General features: G+C 53.7%; 6 protein-coding genes across 6 annotated transcripts; 3 read left to right on the top strand and 3 right to left on the bottom strand.

Annotated features, from left to right (window-relative positions):
* Positions 1 to 173: 173 nt before the first annotated feature.
* N0V89_011823 (uncharacterized protein) lies at positions 174 to 1,835 on the bottom strand (the record flags this gene model as incomplete). Its single annotated transcript, XM_056220549.1, has 3 exons — positions 174 to 1,409; positions 1,458 to 1,699; positions 1,751 to 1,835. 3 exons carry the CDS (start codon positions 1,833 to 1,835, stop codon positions 174 to 176), a joined length of 1,563 nt encoding a protein of 520 aa, XP_056065852.1.
* A 4,631-nt stretch (positions 1,836 to 6,466) lies between these two features.
* N0V89_011824 (uncharacterized protein) lies at positions 6,467 to 12,508 on the bottom strand (the record flags this gene model as incomplete). The annotated part of the gene is made up of 5 exons (XM_056220550.1): positions 6,467 to 7,065; positions 7,556 to 11,245; positions 11,352 to 11,532; positions 12,083 to 12,129; positions 12,280 to 12,508. The coding sequence occupies 5 exons, from the start codon at positions 12,506 to 12,508 to the stop codon at positions 6,467 to 6,469; spliced, it is 4,746 nt and encodes a 1,581-aa protein (XP_056065853.1).
* A 381-nt stretch (positions 12,509 to 12,889) lies between these two features.
* Positions 12,890 to 13,933, top strand: N0V89_011825 (uncharacterized protein; the record flags this gene model as incomplete). The annotated part of the gene is made up of 2 exons (XM_056220551.1): positions 12,890 to 13,034; positions 13,098 to 13,933. The coding sequence occupies 2 exons, from the start codon at positions 12,890 to 12,892 to the stop codon at positions 13,931 to 13,933; spliced, it is 981 nt and encodes a 326-aa protein (XP_056065854.1).
* A 1,612-nt stretch (positions 13,934 to 15,545) lies between these two features.
* N0V89_011826 (uncharacterized protein) lies at positions 15,546 to 16,199 on the top strand (the record flags this gene model as incomplete). Its single annotated transcript, XM_056220552.1, has 2 exons — positions 15,546 to 16,081; positions 16,133 to 16,199. 2 exons carry the CDS (start codon positions 15,546 to 15,548, stop codon positions 16,197 to 16,199), a joined length of 603 nt encoding a protein of 200 aa, XP_056065855.1.
* A 385-nt stretch (positions 16,200 to 16,584) lies between these two features.
* RPS13 (ribosomal 40S subunit protein S13) lies at positions 16,585 to 17,201 on the bottom strand (the record flags this gene model as incomplete). Its single annotated transcript, XM_056220553.1, has 3 exons — positions 16,585 to 16,702; positions 16,750 to 16,852; positions 16,967 to 17,201. The coding sequence occupies 3 exons, from the start codon at positions 17,199 to 17,201 to the stop codon at positions 16,585 to 16,587; spliced, it is 456 nt and encodes a 151-aa protein (XP_056065856.1).
* A 1,441-nt stretch (positions 17,202 to 18,642) lies between these two features.
* Positions 18,643 to 20,414, top strand: TOS1 (target of Sbf; the record flags this gene model as incomplete). The annotated part of the gene is made up of 4 exons (XM_056220554.1): positions 18,643 to 18,933; positions 19,457 to 19,665; positions 19,722 to 19,891; positions 19,942 to 20,414. 4 exons carry the CDS (start codon positions 18,643 to 18,645, stop codon positions 20,412 to 20,414), a joined length of 1,143 nt encoding a protein of 380 aa, XP_056065857.1.
* Positions 20,415 to 21,020: the final 606 nt, after the last annotated feature.

Raw genomic sequence — 21,020 nt, forward strand, 5'->3', positions numbered from 1 at the left:
GCCTCCTGAAGACCTCGTCTGAAGAAGCGCGCAGTCGCAGAATGGGAGTCTTTTGGCCTCGACATGGTAAAAGAGTGTTGATGGAAGCGGGATGCAGATACATCGATGCATTCGCCATTTTGGTATAGAGGAATCCAACATCCACCTCTTTCAGAAAGTTCCAACCTTCACGCTCATATCTTGTTCTCTGCCTGGTATTCGTCCTCGTGCGGCAGTGGGGGATGGAAACCTAGGCCACCTCTTGCGTGAGTTGCGCGCGGGTCCCATTCGGCACGTGTGACGGCCTGCGATGGCGCCCGAGGAGTTGAGAAGCTCAGGGTTGGTGTTGTGTACTCGCGGGCGGCTTCTTTGCTAAAGTATTCTGGCGTACCTGTGACCGACCGTCGGTAGGGGTCGATGTCACCCTTCTCTTTCGGGCTTATCGGGCTCACGTCTGCGCTTTGTGGAACCGGGTAAGTGGCAATGCTGGGCTGAACCTGTTCCAGCTCGAATTGATGGGGGCCGACCGCGTACTTGTGAGCATCAAGGGACACGAATTCCCTTTTGCTGCCGACCTTGCAGCGAATAAGATCTATCCACCCGGTGAACATGGAAGCGCGGACCAAGAGGATGAAGACTTGAAGGCCAGCCAACGACAGCATGATCAGAATCGCGATCACAGTTGACTTGTTGACGAACAGGGCTTCCGCGAGCGGTGTACATTGCTCATGGCTGCTAGGATTCTTGATCAGGCAAAGCAAGAAAGGCATCGCATCTTTAATCTTGTCGGTAGCGTGAGATGTAATCGAGTTGAGCCAAATGAAGATAACTGAAAAGAATACGACGTCGACGAGGATGAAGACCACGATGGTAATTCCGCGCCATTGTAGGTAAACAACCTTGCGTACACGGCGATAGATCACACGAGGTGACCGGGTTTTGATGCTGGTAGTGTACGATGGCAAGCCCATGCTACTTTGCGTCTCGGTCTTGTCGTCATTCCACATGCTTTGTAGATATACCTTGATGCAGTAAGCAAAAGTCCCAATCTGGATCAAGGTTGCGGCGCCTGCAATAGCGAGAAGAGGACCCCAGAAGTCGGCGAGCGAATGCGAAGCATTGACGTGACAAACATCGCCGAAGCGGAACGACACCCCTGTCACAGTGATGGTGGCTGTGAAGAATGCTGCTGCGATGGTCCAGCCAAGGCCTTGCGCCCAGTAGAAAAAACGCTTTCCTGGCATGACGTCCCAGCAGATCTGAAGGTGCATCGACAATGCGCGAATGAAAATCCAGACGGCGATGGATATGCCTCCAGCAATGATGAAGGCGCCAGAGAAGGCGCAGGTAAGGCTTGTATACATGTCGTTTGGCGTGATTTCATCGTAGCATTGTTCTGGTCTGGCACCGAATGGAATAACGAACCCAAGCTACTTGGATGTTAGCGCCCATATCCATTCGAACGGTCATTTACTTACTGCTAGGAACATTGCAGCGATAATCAGACAGTAACTGAGATAGTGCCGACGTGTCTGCTCAGCAGGGAGACATATGAAAGACAACAGTAGAAAGGCCATACACACGAGCCCGACTAGGTTGAGTGCCTCAGCAGCGCGGTACCATTTCTTGAAGTCTTCAGGGTACAGGTAGTCGGTTGCAGGACAAGGTAGGCAGCAGTCCCCCAACGTGGGAATGGTAGCACAGAATCGTCCCTCGACAGCTAATCAAGAGTCAGGACATTGGACGGGTAAGTGTATAGCAGCATACGTACATCCACCAAAGCCAAACTTCGAAGCATCGTAGAAGGGAGCCGGGCACAATCCCCGAAGAGGGGAAGAAAGTGTTGCGTTCGCCATGTCCCGTACCTCACGCTGGAGCGTAGTGGCAGATATATGACATGGAATTGAATTCTAGGCTCGGTGCCGGAACGGTGGATGCCGGTAGGTAAGGCAAGCGTCCTCACGAGTGATATCTGTGTGTCTTTGCTGGACGGTCGTTGGTCGACACACCGATTATCAAGACTATCGTAGAGCGGTTCCGAGACGACGTGAGTTATGCGCGAGATGAAATTGTAGACGGTGCTGGACTGTCAGGATGGCAGAGGTGCGACAAACAGGTAACGAAACAGTTGCCAATGGTCCTTGACTAACGGCCTATATGCGGGGAGCTCGGAGGGTGTGTAAAGAGTGAATAAGATATACGGTCGGTACGTGTCGCTCACGAGTCCAAGGCGAGGGAAGCCAACGAGTGGGACATAGCACGGTCAAATAGGTGACGCGCTACGGCAAAGAACGTGGCTCAAGAGACCCCAGGGGAAAAGCTAGTGTGAGCGCAAGCTCTGGTTGGAGCATCCGCCTTCCTGGTCGTCTGTTCAAAGCGACGATCCACGACCCCCAGACCAGGGCCCCTGCAGGTTCGAAAGACCCATGTCTTATGCACGTGCCTCTCAAAAGCCAAGCTCAGGGCATCCTGCACCAGCCGCTCACTAGGAATATGGTCAGGGGGTGTCGGGGCCAAGGAATAATGCGCCAGGCCGAAAATGTCGGCTTGCGCGACAGTGACAGGGCTACCAGCTTGGCCGTTCGTAATTCGCTGCCGTTTGAATTATGGTGCCGCCGGCCACTAGATGTCGTTACTTTTACGACGGGCCCCCCCGCGTTAAAGATAGCTGCGGGCACAGGAACAATCTCTTGCTGGACGAGAACAGCAGCTCAAGGCGAGGAATCAGACGAATGAATCTTCAGGCTCCACAGGAGTAATGGACGGCGGTAACCCGATGCTTGCGTGTTGATGTGGTCATTACGTACCGCATTATTGCTGACAGGGTCGAAAGACGCTGATTCGAAGATGGCAGCTGAAGACCATCGATTCACCAGAGGTCGCATGGGCAGTCGTTGGAAGGAATGGCGCGTTCACTCAGCCAAGCAGGCCTCGAATCAGCCCCCGCCGCTGAGTGGGTGGGCCCTAGGGCGTCGAAGGTGACGGTAACTACCCAACGTCGAGCGGCACCAGTGTACCAATGGCGACCGGAATGTACCTGGAACTAGGTGATGTACATGTTCGCGTTGCTCCCGTCAGCGCAATAGGGGTTTGAGCGACAAGCTACTGCTGCTGTGCCTCATCTCAGCTGGCAGAGATTTCCGCCTGCGCGATTTGCATTGACCGCGCGTGTGGCGGCTTGTAATAGTCGGCCCGGGCGTGTCCGATGCCAGAGGTGCTGAGACTCGATCGATGCATTGTCGTTTTCACGTTACCGTCTCGTGAACAACAGCCATCAAGCGTCAGTGCCGTCGTTGACGGCGGCGCTCTCATCGATTTGGGCGGGCTCGGTCATGCGACCACAGGCGGCACCGAGTGACGAAAAACCAATCGATGAGTGTGAAGCGCGTACGCCTCAGCGCGTCTGGAAGTGGAAAGGTGAAATCGATAGAGTTGAGTGGATGGGGAGATGGGGCGCGATGGTGATGGCCTCGGATGGCGTCGCGGCCACGAGAAAGGCCCAGCCTGGCGCCTTCCCCCACATTGGCCTGCATGCACCTGCTGGCTGCACCACGAGCACCATTTCCCCTTTCCACCACCGCCACTAACCTTTCCATCGATGCGACCTGCGCTTCACAGCATGCATTACACGTATTCGGCTTCGCTCGTGCGAAATTCAGTGCCAGCGGCCCAATCGCAAAATGGTGTCCCGCAAATGGTGTCTGCTCTGCCGGGACCCCCACCCTTCGAGTTCCCGATGCATACCCGAGGACGAAGAAAATGGTGGGTACCTGCGTCTGACGATGGGCTCGTATTGAGCTACCGTTTCCTAGTCAAACACGTCCAAAAAGGCTGCAGTAGTCGCTGCATCTAACGGCGACGTTGGGACCAGACATGCATTGGCGGCCACATTCCTTTTGCCTCGCCGACAGGCATCAGCGAGTTCCAGCCGCATATCAGTTATGACACATGAACTCACAATGATATCAGTCTGCCTTCGTTTGGGCAGATAGTCAAAACGGCGAGCCATGCGATCTTCCGGGATCTACCAAGTTCGTCGTGCTGCGGAGAATTACGGCCCTCAAGAGCACGGCTGTCTCCTCGATCGTGCGCTGTGTGCACTAAACCCCTTCTTGCGTCTTCACGACGCCGCGACCATGTCATTGGGTTGTACACCGAACGACTTCCAGATACAAAAACATCCGCATATACAATCATTACGTCCCGACTGTGCAGCCTCGTTCCTTGTCAAAGCTATCCCATGGCAATTGTTTGATTCTGCGCCGTAGCATTCCGGGTACGAAGGCCAACCCTTGGCCGCCCAGCTTCTAGGTGCAGGACAGCTCTCTCCCACCCTTTGGACCGAAGCCGAGACTCGATCTTCATGCCTACTCGGCAGCCGCCGCTGAGTTCCTCTGCACAGTGAAGGCGTTCTCTGCCACCCCAACTTCTGCTTTTGTTCTACGCTCGGCAACATGACCTTAACAAGCACAGGCCGAGCCGCGATTCTCACGCCCAATCCCGTGCGAACCGTCTTCCGCTGCCGCGGGACCATGACGTTTGCTTGTCCCCCTTACACTACAATACAGTGTAGATGATCGAGATTAACCAAACCCAGGTGTAGCTCTCAGTTTCCAGTCGAGTTTGACTAGTGGCGAGAGACGTGTTCGTGCCGCGCGAAAACGGTTTCGATGCAACGGCGGGAGTCTGATCGAGAGTTACTGCACGATACATGGTGAGGCGGGCTTAGCGTGGAAAGACTGCATCTACTTTGCTCAGTGAATCCTCGAAGGAATCGTCCAAGTACAGCTGAGAAGCCTGAGGTCGCTAATACACAAGCTGATTGTACTTTACTCTCCCGCAGCCACACTTCCATCAATCGTTGGCTGGCTAGCTAGTACAACAGCTCAGTAAAGGGCAACCACAGCATAGTAATGGCGAGCCCAATATCACCGTAACTTTAGAGTTTGCGGCGTAGAATACGCGATGTATCCTACGCCACAAAGCAGGCGAACGAAGATTCCCGTCTCATTGCAGCCTGCACCTAGCAAAGCAACTCTTTCCGCAGGTACCATGTTTGCATTGAGGCTACATTCTAGTAGGGCATATTCATTCAGCGAGACTCCATGCCTGCCTATCATCTTGGTCTTGGCCACATATGCAATTGCATTTTCACATGGTGAGTAACAGAAGCAATCTTCGCCAGAAGGACACCAGCAGAAGAGCCCAGAAGTCTGTTCTCGCTTTCTCCATCGGAAAGTAGCACCGCTCGTGCGACGCTTCACAACGCGGCGATTCAATACTGAAAACACCGCACACCGCCGTTTCCGATCATTCTCACGCAAACCAGCCATTGCACAAGCCAGAACTCAGGGTGAGTCCTACCCTAGTCTCTCACAACCACTAAGGCCACCGCATCCACGCGTGCACATGTACGTGTGCATACATGCAAGGCACGCCAGCGCCAAGGGTTCGCCTCACCTACGCAGCCGTCCCCGCAGCTTGCGCATCAACGATTGCGACGCAAGACCACGACGCAAAAGCGTTCTCGCGTTTTCTGCCTACCCTTGCGTCGTCCTCGTGTCTCCCGCTCGCCTTTGCATGCTCGACGTGCGACGAACCACCTACCGCTTCGGGACACGGGTCGGGTTCACCGCGTGTACGTCTGCGATGCCGACAACGTGGGCCGAAAGGTTCCCGTTCGGGAAGGCGGTCTTCTTGTCGCCTTTTGTGCGGTTTCTGAATGCCATGGGTAGACAATGTAACGATGGGGCTGAGGATGTGTGGCGCAGACGGTAGGTGATTGTGGGGGCTGGTAGCTAGCCCCAAGTAATTAAATGCTTTAGAAGTCAGCCTCGCGGACATGGTATTTTGCGGACTACACTACTAGTAAGTATCGCATACACCCTTGGAAGGACTTGGAAGCTGAATTAGGCAATTCTTCCTACGCTACGTAGAATGCCCTGGTCGAGGAGGATGGAGCAAGACGGAGTTCTTGGAGCCCCAGCAACTTGATGTTTTGACTAGGGCCCATATGAAGCGGCGGAAAGTGATCGAGTGACAAGAAGAGCCGAACATCCATTCAGGTGCTGTAGATCCTGCGCATGTCTGTTTCGTGTGGGGTTTATGTAGCCATTTCTTTCCATATCGGGACCTGTAGGAAATAGCGATAAACACACCCTAGGTACAGATTGGGATGACCGAAGAGTCCGGCAGTCTAGTTGCATATCACCCTGGACGAAAGTGCACTTGGAAGTGAGCAATTCCCCGAATAGCCTCGCCTAACGACGACACGATAGGGCTTTATACAGGCATGAAGCGGGCTCACCGAAGAGAAAAACAGAAAGTCAAGGCGAATAAGTCAACAGCAAGGCGCCAAAGCACGTTCCTTCGAAGAAAACAAAAGCATTACAATTTGTACCTAGCACTAAAACACACTCGAGTCATTTCCATCAACCATCAAATCGTGAACTCCATTATCGAAACTGCAATCCATCTCAATCTGTCCTCAGGTCACCACCTTACCTCCATCGGGATAATACTTGTCCACAAAGTCCTCCACGTCCTGCGGGTCCCCCAAGTACGTAATTCTTGCGTGCTGACCTCCAGGATAATACTTGTCCACGAAGTCCTCCACGTCCTTCGGATCCCCCAGATACTTCCCGCTCTGTTCGCTTTGCTCGTGATTCCTCAACTTGCCCAGAAACTCCTTGCTCTCTAGCTTTCCCATCGCGTCCTCGGGACTGACGTCCTTGTCGTACTGCAGCTGGCCAAACGGGTCCTGCTCGCCCTGCTGCAGCGCCTTATCGACCTCCGGACTAGCCTCGTCGACAGCCGTGTCAGGCAGGTCGTAGAGCTGGTCGTCGGAGCCGTTAGGCTTGTCGTGGGGGTCCGCCGTGGGCGTAGTGGAAGCGTCAGGGGCGGCGATCTGAGGGCCAAGGGCACCGAAAGGGTCGAGTGTGCCGTGGGGTCCGAGGATGGCGTCGAGGTCGGCCGGGGCTTCAGATTCGGGGATGACGCCGTTTTGGTCTTCCTGACGCTTAGAGGGGACGCTTCTTAGGATGCGGGAACGGAAGCCAGGAGACGCGACGGGGAGGGCGGGGTTCGCTGTGTCATCGGGAGAGAAGGCCATGACGGGGCCGTCGGGGAGGCCGTCGGGTGGTGGGGCACAACATCGCCGTTAGGATCCGTGTCTTGCGAACCATCGTTTGTGGGATCACCGGCAAAGGGGTCATTCCCGGGCGCAGTGGGATCGTTGCCATTAGAAATGTCATCATTACTTCCGTCAGTGTCGGCGTCAGGTGGTGGAGGTGGAGGAGGCGGAGGGGAGGAGGAGGGGAGGAGGAGGTGGTGGTGGTGGTGGTGGTAGCAGGTTTCCAAACGGAGGCGGGGAGGCGGCGGCGGCGGCGGCGGCGGCGGTGGTGGTGGTGGTGGTGGGTTGGTATTGTCTCCAGACGGAGGCGGGGAGGAGGAGGAGGAGGAGGAGGAGGAGGTGGTGGTGGTGGCGCGCTGAACGGCTGGGGCGCGGTAGCCTGCGTCAACTTCAAGACGAAATTCTGGAGCTGTTCCTGATCACGGGGATCGCCAAGCGGACGACCAGCGCTAAAATCTGCGAGAAGAGCGTCATAGATAATCTTCTGCAACTCAAAAGACGAGGGTGCACCACTCTGCTGCTGCTTGGCCAAGTATTGCAAGAGCGCTTGGGGAGGTAGACCGGCGAGACCCGGTATAATCTGGCGAGCATGATGGCGATTCATCTTTGCGTGGTCGGTGGTGTTAAAGGAAGGAGGCGCGATGAGGGCCTTGAGCTTCGGTCCGTAAGTTCTGATTTGGTCCGAACAGGATTGCAGCTTCGCCATATACGCCCATAGCTCGTTCTGGAAATGACTGATCGCGACCTCGATAGAGGTGTTCGCATCTTCAAGTTCGGCGATCAGTTGGTCGGTGGAGAAGGTGTCTGGCTTAGGGCAGATGGTGTAGATCTGCTGCTCAAGGAGGCCTTGTGGGTCGGAATTTTGGAGCGCGCCGCCGTCCGTTTGTCTTTCCCGAATGCGCATGCTCGCAGTTTTTGGGATAGGGAAGGGCAAGATGGTGGAAGTCCCAGGCTTGCGGAGAAGCTGACGCCATGCAAGCCATTGGTTGATCTTGCCCCAGCAGCCTTGCACAGTGACGTCGAAGTAGGCTTGCAACTTAAGTCGGAAGGCCGCCGTGGCGTCTTCGAGAGTCTTGCTCGGGTTTAGCAAGTCGGTCGCAAGCTCGTAGGGTGACGGGAAGGGGATGCCGATGAGAGCAGGAGCCGGGCACAGAGCATAGATGTTTTGTGCAAGAGCAAGCTTGTCTTGCGGAGTCCAGTTAGAAGCAGCGTCGCGAGCGTGGAGACGACTGTATACTGGGAAGACGTTTATGTCAGCGAGAGTGTGATCGTAGAGCGAGTTTGCCGCATCTTGAAGGATTTCCATGAACGCGTTCATCGTCTCATCGTTTGGCGAACGAGCGTAGTTGTTCGCGGCGTTCATAATGTCCTGCAATTCAGATGCTTTCGTGGTGCCATCACCAAGCAGAACCAGAGCTATCAAACTTCCAACGTCGTTGGAGATGGCCTTATCCCCCGTCAGGAAGTCCGCGAGCTTCACTCTGTCATTGATATCGATGGAATCAATTGAGTTTTTAAGTGGCAGCAAATTCTGAACGTTCAGAGCATCCCAAGTGTTGTTTGTTACAATGTCCGAACTCTCACCATCAAGAGCGGCGACTGTTTTGATGATACCATCCAACGTGTAAAGTGTGTCTGAGAGGAGACCAGGCTTGGCAACGTCCCAGGTCGGTAGTACTTTCCCAGGTACATGTGAGCGACGTGTGACTTCGCCTACAACATCCACGTCTGGCTGCGAAACGTCTACGGTCGATGAGTTGGCCCCAAGCAACAAGTCCGCTATCTGTTCCTTTGTGCTGTCGTCAAGGAAACTGAAAAGGCCTGTCATAGCCTTCGATGTATCAGTCGTGGTCAGCGCAGTGACGGGTACATTGGGTGTCAGCTTGAAGACTGGGACTGCGGGCTGAGACAGGTTTGCCGGTGCTGTGCTCCCAATCACTGCAGGAAGTGGCTGTAGGTTGTTCAGTACCGCCGGACTTGCGACTGGACTCGAGACTGAGACCTGTCGCTTCAGGATGTCACCGCCTGTTGGGGCTGCTGAAGTTTGTCCAAACAAAGCCTTCAGCTTATTCTTCGTGTTTGCGTCCAGGAAGCCCAACAGTCCACCAGCAGGCTTCACAGCAGGCGGAATATCCAATGTCGGCAGCCCCAGTGGACTGACGTCATCTGTAATCTTCCCGCTTGAAGCAGCATTGATCAAATCTGATATGGTGGGGACCGAGTTCTCGGGCGTCGAAGCAGGCAGATTTCTCGCAGCACTCAAGACTTCACTCTTTAGCTCAGGGCTCAAAGAAGCCCAAAGGTCATTTAGAGGGCTGCTTCCGAGGGTGGGTGGAGGCAAGTTTGTCGCCGCAGTAATAAGCTTTTGCTTGAGCTCAGGGCCAAACGAATACCAGAGACTGACTATGGGGCTATCGCGAATGCTAGGCGGAACAAATGCTGTGTGGCCAATACCGGCAGGAATAAGAGGATTGCTGTGCTGAAGAGGTGGAAGGCCCGTATTGTCTCCGCTTGGCGTTACCAGTACAGGTGGGGCGTCGAGCTCGGGAGCATCAACTTCTGGGAAGCTAAAGCTGGAAGTATTGGGCTGGGGAACAGCTACTGGGGTGTCGACCGTGGAAACGTTAAGTCCTGTGACGGTAAGGCTGGAAGCATTGAGCTGGGGAACAACCACTGAGGCGTCGACCGTGGAAACGTTGACTCCTGGAATGCTAAGGCTGGAAGCATTGAGCAGGGGAACAGCTACTGGTGCGACAGGGTCGGAAAGGGACAGTTCGGTCGTAGTGCTCTCTGGGTTGCTGACGGGAAGAACCTCCAATCCCGGTTGGGCCACATCACCGACGGGATTCGGAAGTAGCAGGGGAAGTGTATTCGGTCTCTGGACGCCTACGAATCCACTCGGGGCGGGATTCTGCTGGCGCACTGGTGGACCACTTTGGAGAAGTGGAGGTATGATACCTGTCAGACCTTTTGGAGCAGGAATTCGAGGTTCCTTTGTAGGCAACGGTAGCGATAATTTTGGTGGGAAGAAGTCTTTAGGATTCTCCGTGTTGCCGACGCCGAATGGAGCGCGAACAGAAGGGAAAGCAGGTGCTTTTGAGGGGAGATGAACACTGCCGCCGCCGTACAGGGTTGATCCAGTCTGATCAAGAAGCACAGCAGCTTCAGAAGTGAAAGGATCTACATCGACCGCAATAATGATAGCACTAGGCTCTTCCGTATCGAGGAGATCGGACAAGGGATCGTCATCAAAAGGATCATCGGTGGCATCCCAAATGTCTCCCAAGTCGTCCCCAATGCTGTCCTCATCATCATCAACAAGGTCTTCGCTATCGTCATCAGCACTGAGTACTCCCCCAGTCAAGGGTGAAACATGTAGAGGCCCAAAAGTTGTGATCGGGGTCGAGACATTTTTCGATACAGATCCCTTGATCAGAACATCAAGAGGTTCGATCGTCGCAACCGGCGTCGGTAGGGCGAGTCCAGGTATTGCAAGGCCTTGAACCGTGAAACCTGGTACCTTCTCCCAGACCTTGACGCTCCTGATTCCCCAGTACGCGTCCTTAAAGGCCTCAGGGTTACTTGCCACAAAGTCCACACAACTATCCCGCGGACTCAGGCCTTCTTTAAGCGGACACGATGAGCTGCCAACACCAAACGCGTCGCCTGCCCACCCGCCACAGAACGTAGTGTCAATGACAATGCTATGGTTGAAGAATTTTTCACTGAAAGAGCCAGAGCATGGTCCCGAAAAACTTGCGCTCGGGGTACCAAATGTCTCCGAATCAGGGATCTCGCCGTTCGAGAGAGAGAAGGGGACGTTAGTAGGTGGGAAGAACCAAACCTTGATAGAGTCATTGGTCCACTCCATCGCATAGACGCCACCGCCGTTCGCATTGAACTCGGAGCCGTAGTTGAAGGGCTCAGTGAAGACAGTGCCGCATCCTTGGTTCTCGTCATGGCTAATACTGCAATTTGTGCTCTTCCATATGCCGGTTTGAGCGGTGGTCGCGTTCACACCGCAATTGTCAGCGGCGTGGATAGCAGCGTTGTTAGCGCGAGCGTCGTTTACGTTCTCGATGATGTCGATCTCCCCGTCAATAGGCCAGTCGGTCAAACCAGCTGTCCAGAGTGCTTTTCAACGATGGTTAGTTAGAGTAAGTGTAAATCGAAAAAGTTATAATACCTGGCCAAGTTCCACAACCCACTGGGATGTGTGTAAGGTCAATAATGAAAAGACCTTCTGTGAAGGTAAGTTTGCTCTCAAGTCGGACGCTTGGTCTTCCGGGTCCACCGGCCGTGTAGACATTGGAACTATCTACTCCGATGTAGATCAAGTCTGAAGAATTGCCAATGAGCGGAGTGCTTGCAGCAACTTCCTTTGACACATATTGGACGAAGCCACCAGTCGGATCAGGGCCCTATTCTGGCTTAGCAGGATAGTCCTCCCGTCAGTGAGACCCTTTCTTACATTGAAGAAGTTGAACTCTTCGAAGATGTTGGAAGCGTTGTATTCCCGTATAAGTTGATATTGTTGTGCGGAAGCTCGAAATACGAAGGGCACCAGCAGCGCAGACGCCGCTTTGAGACGTGCCATGCTGTAGGTCTCACTTCATACGAGTGGTAAGAGAAGATGGAGAGGCGTCAACGGACATCAAGGGGTGGGCATATTGTGTTGCTGGAGCCAGGGACATTCCACGCGTTGCGCGGGCCGACGCGTCATTGTTGCATTCCGCTGGCAACGACTGATGATGTAAAAACCGCCTCACATGGCATAAGAAGAATGCATGCCAATGAAGGTGATGGTGGTATCAGTTTGTCATAGGAAATGAGCCGCGATAGCCCCGCGCTTGGTGGTCTGGAACGAGTATATACTGTGGGAAAATCCGTAGCTTGCACTACCTGGCTGCTAGACCATATGCTCTATTCACATTTTTAGGACTTGACTAACCGGCGTACTGATGGACTTACCCCGCTACCGATTTCTGTACTCCCAAACTCCAGAGCATATTGAACGCCTGGTCACCCAGCGCCATACGTTAGGGACTTATACCATCGCCCATGATTACGTCCGCATCGTCTTCAAGAACTCCAAAGTCTGCTTCCAAAGTCTTAGTTTACAAGCTTTACGGTTCATGCGTGCTCTTTCATATTATCACGTTAGTTACCCTGACGCGACTGCCCACCCATGATGCGATCTTTTTGGCTCCGCTGCTGTGATCGGGCTGCGCCATGCTGACCCGAACCCATGGGGTTATTAGGGCCGTTGGCAGTCTGCGCAGCTTGGGCTTGTTGCTGCTGCTGCTGCTTCTCCCAAATCTTGCGCTGGCGGTTGGCCTCGTAGGCGTCCAGGTCCGTGGAGGTTAGAGTGATGGTGGTGGCGGGACGGCGAAGCATATTGCCGGTATGGTGATGTTTGCAGGAGTTGGACAAGTTGTGTGATCTTATTTCTTGAGAGGTATTGATGTGGGTGTGTAGCCTCGTTGACGTTTGTTGTGCTCCAAGCGCGAGCTTCGTGCGTGACTGAGACCAAACAGAGACGTGACAAACGCCTTTGACGGAATGAGATGTCGTCTAAAAAGTGTTGTCGAGTGATAATTGTGACGACAGCTGACTAGTAAACAACCTTTGCTCGTGATGCTCCGCAACTGGCGCGCACGGGCGATGTGAAGGGACCCCTAGCGCGCCAAGCCATTCTTGACGGCTTCAGGCCAAAAGTCACATTCGCAGCTTCAAGCATCCATTGCCGCCATGTCGCAACGCTACGTGTGCCCTTCAATGGGCACAATTGGACGACCATTGTCGCAGCGTGTAGCATCGAGCGCACATTTCTCCAGAGGCTTCCATGCTTCCGCTCGCAGGCTCCAGGACCAGCCTGGCGACTCTGCACCGCAGTCAAGATCGCTCAAGGATGCCATGACGGGTACGCATCAATAAACCTCAATGCCATATCTTTTAACAGATTGCTAACAAAAATCGTTCATAGGGGATTCCGCTCAGCGCCAACCTCGCCGTCAACGAAATATAAACGCCGCAAACCAGATCGGAAATCTCCAATTTCGACGTCCTCCCCAAGCCGGAGGTGTCATTGCGCAAAGAACCGGCGCTGGCCCGTCAACAGGAGCCAAGATCATCACTCCCCGGAAACCTCTTGTCAGAAAGGAAGCCACCGGGGCCCCAGGCACCATGATCCGCGCTCCGTCCACTCTCCGCATAACCCGTGAGGGAGGACCTCCCGGCGGCCGGCCACGAGGTGGCCCCAATCTACGCGCACGTGGGGATGGTCCTCCTGGAGCAAACGGCGCCCGTGGCCCAGGTGGTGCGCGTGGCCCAGGTGGTGCTCGTGGCCCGGGTGGTGCGCGTGGCCCGGCGAGAAACCGTGGCAGCGAAGCTGGGCCCGCGAAGCGTGAGCGCGGAGGAGGTGCATCAGCAGGAGACGCGCCGAAGATTGATCAGGAGGCTCTGGACCCTGGTGCGATTGAAGGCAGCATGATGCAAACCCTGTATCGGATGCAGCGCAACCAGTGGGACCGCAAGCCGTATGAGCCCAAGTATGCCCCGGGCAGCTTCGCCGCGAACGAGTTGATCCATGCTGGACGGGAGCTTTTCAAGGGAGAGGCACCGCCGGTCAAGGTGTGGGGAGAGCTGGAGCGGACTTTGAATATTGTGGGCATGCACGGTGCGGCGTCGACCTTGAAGGTACATCGGGTACTGGATGGAGACGACATGCCATTTGGCCAAGAGCATGAGAACTTGCTACCGGAATCGCTGCAGAGTAAGAGGGAGACTGCTGAGCAGACAGCTCAGAAAATCATTGCATAGAAGACCGTTGGCATACTATTGTACAATATCTGTGAATCGTGTATCATACTTCTACATGTCACACATGCAAACCGAATACTTTCCCGTGTCAGTCCATCCGCCACGAGTCCATCCGAATGTACCAAGGCGATACTTCAGAAGGACCCCCACTGGTATCTTCTCAGTCCTTGCAGACGCCCGTCAAGGTCTATATGGTGTCTCCTTACGCTGGTCGCGGATGTGCAGAACAGACGACTCCAAATATCCCGTAAATGACCTGCGAAGAATCTGGCAATGTCCCGGACAAAGTTAACGAGTAGAACGATAGTCAACAGACCGTGCACAATGGTCGTCCAGAATATTATCCGAGCGAGAACAGAGGGAAATCACACGACAAAAATGAGGCACTTGGGTACGATCACCTTGAAGATTACTTTGAGCGAGGCCGTGAGAGCGTTGGCACCACCTTAAGGTGTAGGTACGCCTTCCGCGCGTTTACGGGCTTGGAGTACGGTTTATGCTGGTAGAGCTTAACAAGCTTTCCACTGTAGTGCGAGGCAAGGCTCTCGTTGCACTAATGGAGGGGTCACTAGGTAGGAGGATGGTTGAGGACTTTGGTGAAGGTGGTAGGGATGCGGACGGCATGTTTCTGGAGGAAGAGTGCGCTGTTGCCGCTGTCCTGGAGTGTGGAGACAGAACTGTGGGTCGTAGAGGACGTATTCTAACAGGAGACTAATGGTAATAGGCAGGCCAGGTTCTGTGACGAGGTTGTGAGTGGTTGATCTGATGTGGATTGACTTGACGCATACTTCTGCTTGGCCGGTTGTCCAGCGCTTATCGTCTGCGGCAGCTCTTCTGCGGTATGTGGTTGGATCGACAATGCGAGCTATCTCTACGTTTCTGAAGCGGCGGCTGTCTGGACCTACAACTGCAACCGCCATATTGATGGACTATAAAGACATGTGTTGGTGCTAGCGATACGACGCAGCTGCATAATAGGGCTGGTGGTTTGCCTAAGTCATTGAAGAGTAAGAAAGGTGTCCGTGAGGTCAGGTACAGGTCCTTAACATGTTGAGTACGGATTCCAGTAGCAAAATTGCGGTACGATGGATGTTAGTTGAGCTTGTATGGGCTCATGTAATCTTGTAAGTTCTACAGAATAATACGAATCCAGTCTCGTCGCTACTAGGTCTACCAAACATAGCAATAGACAATTTGGTACTATTAAGGCCAGTGTTTGAGCACACCAAACGGACAAGGCAGCACACGACAGGCTGCGGTGCGATCTCGCGAGGGTGAGCTTTCATAAACCACAGATCGGAAAATAAGTTCCGAATCTTGATACATATTCAATAAAAACACAGTTGTTCAGCAGTGTAGCCAACCTGTGATCAATGAAGGTTGTAGCCTAGTCCTAGCATGAATGTGTTGGCAAAAGAAAACTGAATGGCAGGAGCTAATCCTCTGGCCACAGTCCGCGACTGCCGAACATACAATGGATTCAAGTGGAAAAACCTGTACCGCCTAATATCTGTTTCCACCTCGACAAGCTATCATCACGCTGCCACGACTTCCCAGTCCCGGAAGATCTCCGTCCCATCTCCGAATTGCCCGTGCACTCAACACCACAAGCATGTCGCCGCCAACACCTAAGAGTCCATTCCTTTTCCAGACAGGCCGTTCCCTTCCAACGCCTCTCGTCACTCTCAACGACCTGATCATGGCCGATCCCTCGCAAGAAACCCTTCCGCAGACCGCATCTGTGGCCTCGCCAACCACCGTCGCAGCACCCGCCCTTGCGCCCATATCAAACGGCACCCCAGCCGAAGATGTCGAGATGGCAGACTCGGCGCCCGCCCAGCCTTCAGCTGTAGAGCAATCTGCGCCCACAGAAACATCTGCAATTGCTTCCGAATCCGCGCCAGCGCCCCCATCGGAGCCACAAGCACAACCACCTCCAGTCCAACAGCAGCAACAACCCGCGCAGCCCGCTCTCTCAGCACCTTCACCCGCCCCAGCTCCCGCATCATCGCGCAATTCGCCGCATCCGAGTGGACCTGCGCAGATACCTGTTCATGCGACGCTGCATGGAGCACCTACACGGCAGTATTTGAATCAGCATGTCACGCCACATCTGCTGGAGGCGATGAAGCATTTGGTTACGGAAGAGTAAGTGGAAGTGAACGGTGGGTGAGACGGGATGATGCTAACATGGAATAGACCGGAGAAGCCGCTGGAGTTTTTGAGCAAGTGGTTGGCGCAGAAGAGTGCGGAGCTTGAGGGTTGAAGACATTGGAGGGCAAGTAATACCAAGGGTAGAAAATTCATTGAATCTGAAGGATGCAAAGACGAGGAAGTCGTCTATTTTGGCTTGCATAGGACAGGCGTTTGAAGGTCATCAAGGATTTCGAGGCGCATCATGGCAGGCATGATACCCCATGGTTAGGAACATTTAAAATTTCACAAATTCATGGTCACATTCTAGAGCGGCGTGAGAAGCTGGATATCCAGCACAGGGTATCAATTGAAGAGTCGTCCTCGGACGTGATGCTTTTCATTCATTCCATATCATGTCCACCCATAAACAGGCTATGTGACCCGTAGTGTATCCATGCATCCATAACTCCAATTGAGTATTTTCCTTCGAACCTACAGCACTTGCCAACACCTGTTTATGCGACAAGGGTAGAGGCAGTGGCGCTCTCGTACCTCCAGGTAGGGGGCAGGACACCGACGGTCTTGTAGTAGCGGGAGAGACGGTGGATACGGGACTCGATGAGAATAAGACGGCTAGACGAGTCAGCGAAAGCCATGCACACAATTTGGGCTGTACGTACAACTTGGAGTCCCTGTCCTTGCGGTTGGTCTGAAGGTGCTTGCGGACGGCAACAGCCTTCTTGATGAGCATGTAAAGATCCTCGGGGATCTCAGGGGCGAGACCTAATGGCTCTCTGTCAGCTTTGAACTAAACAGAGGCGGATTTGTATAGCGCGGCAGGTGCCCGTAGGCAGATCTGCTGTTGACGTGCGCTTCAGCTCGGGCAGGCTACCATACCGTTCGACTTGAGGATTCGCAGGACCTTGTTACCGGTGACGATCTTGGTCTGGGCGATACCGTGGGAGTCACGAAGGACCTCACCAATCTGGGAGGGAGTCGCGCCCTTCCTGGCGAGCTTGCAGATCTGCTCGACGACCTGCTCGGGGGTGGTCTTGAGCCACGCCGGGGGAGTGCGCGAGTAGGGGATGGCGGAGGCTGATATGCCCTTTCCGTTGCTGTGAAGACGACCCATGGCTGCGGTGTTAGAAGGCTGACGAGGTTAGAGTTCAGAAGTTCGCGAGAGATCGCGAGGTGGATGTGTGCGGAGTCCTCGCTTAACCGCTTAGAGAGCGCTTGGACCATGCTTGGCGTCCTCATTAAAAGTCTGCAGCGCGACCTCTCCGTCCGAACCTCAACTCGTGATTCCAATGTGCAGCTACCGCATCCTCTAATGTCGAGGATTTGAGCTGCTGTTACTTGGTTGACACTGCTGCATTATCTGCAGCGACGCGGTGCAAACACTTCAGGTACGTTCAGCCCAACCCAATGTCTCGTGCAAGGATGAAGTATTCCATACATTTTATTTTCTGGTACCGTAAGTCAAGCCTATCCTCTCCGCTGCTTTTCTCCTTGCTAACATGGTACAGTCTTGTTTTAAACGTCTTTGACGTTGATGAACTCAACGGACTCTCTGAAAAGCACATGTCTCACACTCGCGCTTTCCACCACACGCGTGGAATCTCGCTAATGAGTGCTTAGGTCGCGGTCTTACAATAGCAGGGGAGAACTTTGGGCTGGTAGCTTCTATAGATCTGGTGTCACCGGACGCTGCTTCCGTTTTCCCGTGACTCTTGCTAGAACTGCTCTTAGCAATGAATCCATCCTTTAATCTTACATCTGTCTCTACTACATGCACACCTTCACTTTGCACACCACGCAGCCACGCCGCTCAGTCGTTGTACTTTTACCGCACAGCATCAGCATGATCTACTTACTCTTCAGTATACTGGGCCTCTTCACTTGGGTCGCCTACAGCGCGACAGCTGCACAGCTATGTCGCGGAACTGCCGAACGCGCCGACGACGGAAACTGGTATTGCTCCGAAGTTACCGCAATTACGTTCAAGAACATCAGTCAGCCTGGCGAGTACAATAGAACGACACGAGTCGATCCGACCACCGGACTATGCGATCATGAACCCATAGCCTACTCGGGCGTTGGACCTCTCACGCCATTGATCGGAGAAGTACATCGGGAAAAGCTGCGTGCGTTCATGGGATGCTAATTTGCACACCAAGCTCTCCATGCATCTGCGCGGTCCGATGAACGTTTCCCAGATAGCTGTTTACAAGTTGCCGGACATGTCAATATCGAAGCGAGAATCCAGCCATCGGAAGAACCGCCGTACGAATAGACGACGGAAGATGCGGAAACCTCGCGACGAACACGGGACCATAAGATCGATTTGGCATTCATTCTGGCATTATACCCAGGATGATCCTAATACAGAAGGTACCTACCTCCCGTGCTGGCTGCATTATCCAAACGGCTAGTAGCGTGACTGATACACTTGATGAACAGGCGAATATACCACCGAATGGGTAGACGACACTACATCTGCGTCGGAAGCAATGACAACCAAACAGACAGTAGCTTCAACAACCAAGCCTCTGAGCGTGAAAACAACTATACAAATGCCTGCTTCGCCAACCAAACAGCCGGCCGCGCCTACAACTGTGCAGACGATCCTCTCTACGATCAAAGAGACGATCGCCACTACCATTATGCAGACAATTATCCCCTCAAATGCTCAGCTGGGCAGCCCCGGGACGACGCAATTGACAAAGAACGGTCCTGGATTCGTCTGCACAATAACGCCTACAATCACTACGACGATCTTTACCCAGGGTAGCACATGTCCGAATCCTGTACCCGCGTTTACGCAGACGCAGATCTTACCTCCACCTCCATATATACCCATACCTGTACCGGTCCCAGTCCCCGCGCCAGTACTGCCTGCTCCAGCTTCGCCGCCTGCACTTCCTGCACTTTCAGTACTTTTAGCAGCACTCTCACCCCATGTGTCGACGACAACCGTGACAACCACTGCAACGACAACTTTTGAAGTCACAGACTCAGGAAGTCCCAAGACCTCATCGTTCCTGGGTTCCCAACTAGCCCAGCTGCCAGCCTCATCTCCTGGACCAGACGGGACGGAATGTCCGTGCGAGGATCCGAGTTCACTACGACCCACTGAAATTCCACGTGAGTCTCCTTCAATACTCCACGACACAAGGCACTGCAGTCCATTGATGTTTGCGAATAGCACCGCCTCCACCTCCTCCACCGCCACCAATTGCAATTCCACCTTCTCCACCTCCGCCACCTCCGCCTGCGTTGCCTGCCCTTGCAGCTTCACTTTCGTCATCGTTACTATCAGCTTCATCTTCGCCGTGTTTAGATAGCACCGTCGATGCAAGCGCATCAAGCCCCCTTCCACATGTCAAGCGCGACGAAGAAAGCCCCGCTGTAACTGGTGTCCCTACGTCCGCCAGTCCAACATCAGGCAACCCGTTGCAGGAAAACGATGTTAAAAGAGATGCAGCTTCAATTTGGAGTAGGGTGGCTTACTATACTTCTGCGGCGCCTGCTGCAGCGAGTGGTTTCGCTTTTTTAGCAAATCTAGGCGACCCTCAGAAGTCCGGCACGTTTGATTAGTATGAGACAAAGTCATCTGTTGAATGATCTTGCTGAGCACGCTAACTGAGTGCAGCGCCTTCGGGAACTCGCTCGGCTACGTGATCGGGGACGGGAGCAAAGTAGCTGCGGACAGCACGCCTTTCGATGGAACTCTTGAGACATCGGAGCGCGAGATCGCCGTCTTTACCGACAAAACATGCGACAACGATTGCGAGTACGCGAGGCCAAACGCTACTGCACACTGTACGCCTTTCATAATTATGTGTGACCAAAGCAGGCGCTGACCCTCTCAGATGGCTGGGAAGGGCCTGCTAAAGCTTTTTTCATCGAGTTCCAGATGGACCATTACGATAATTACGGCTCGGACCAGGGCATGCTTTCTGACGCACCCGCTTGGTGGTTCCTCAACGCGGCTATCCCACGCATCTTGCAATATGGCAATGACCGGAAAAACATTCCATGCTCCTGCTGGTCGACCGGCTGCGGCGAGTTCGACGCGTTCGAGATCTTAGGTCGCGGCGAAACGCGTGCAAAGTCGACGATTCACCGGCAGGGCAACCTGGAAGGTGGTGACAGCAACTACTTTCTCCGTCCGGTTGGCAGGACGATCAAATTTGCAGTCGTTTTCTACAACTGGAATATTACGGCAAGAGTCTTGGATGATGGGTTCGACTTTGGAGCCGGCTTGACGCAGGCACAAATTGATGATATTTTGGCGTATGATGCGAGTGACAACTCTCATTCGCTGTTTTCGATTGGCGATTGAGGGGAACTGATGAGCGGACGTCACTGGAGAATGGAGTCCTGTGCCGGAAAGGAAATGTGTAATCATCCCCAGGCATAGATCATAGCTACGAGAGTATAGTGTAGATCGAATATAACATCGGGAGGTTGCTCACACGCATACTCCTCCCATGGTATTCGGTTCCGCTTCGTGGGCGTGGGCTGTCACGACCTTTGGCATTGGATAGACGTTTGTTTCTCTGGGTCGAGACATTTAAGATTCATAGGAGAGTACAGATCGAATAATCATATCATGTTTGGGAGATGACCCCGTTCAACAATGCCTAATCTACGGCAGATTTTGTTCAAGTCCATGTCCTTCATGCCAAAGCTGTAACATAAGACTCGCAGTTGTAATTCTCATCCTTGGTACGACCTACTCATCCACCACTGTGGCTCAATGGCGTGCCCTTCAGGGCCGCGTGATGGACGATCTTCGATTGGTAAGAATCCCGCGCCTATTGATTGTGGGTGCTCAGTATGTCCCTGCGTATTTTCCTGTAGTGGTGGTCTTGGCTTGTCGATGGCTGACTGCGGCGATTCTGCATTGTGCCTGACTTTGGGGTTTGGGTTGCCATCGGAAAGAAAA

The sequence above is a fragment of the Didymosphaeria variabile genome (genome assembly GCF_027946475.1).
Source record: "Didymosphaeria variabile strain IMI 356815 chromosome Unknown scaffold_9, whole genome shotgun sequence".
In the NCBI taxonomy this organism is placed as follows: Eukaryota; Fungi; Ascomycota; class Dothideomycetes; order Pleosporales; family Didymosphaeriaceae; genus Didymosphaeria; species Didymosphaeria variabile.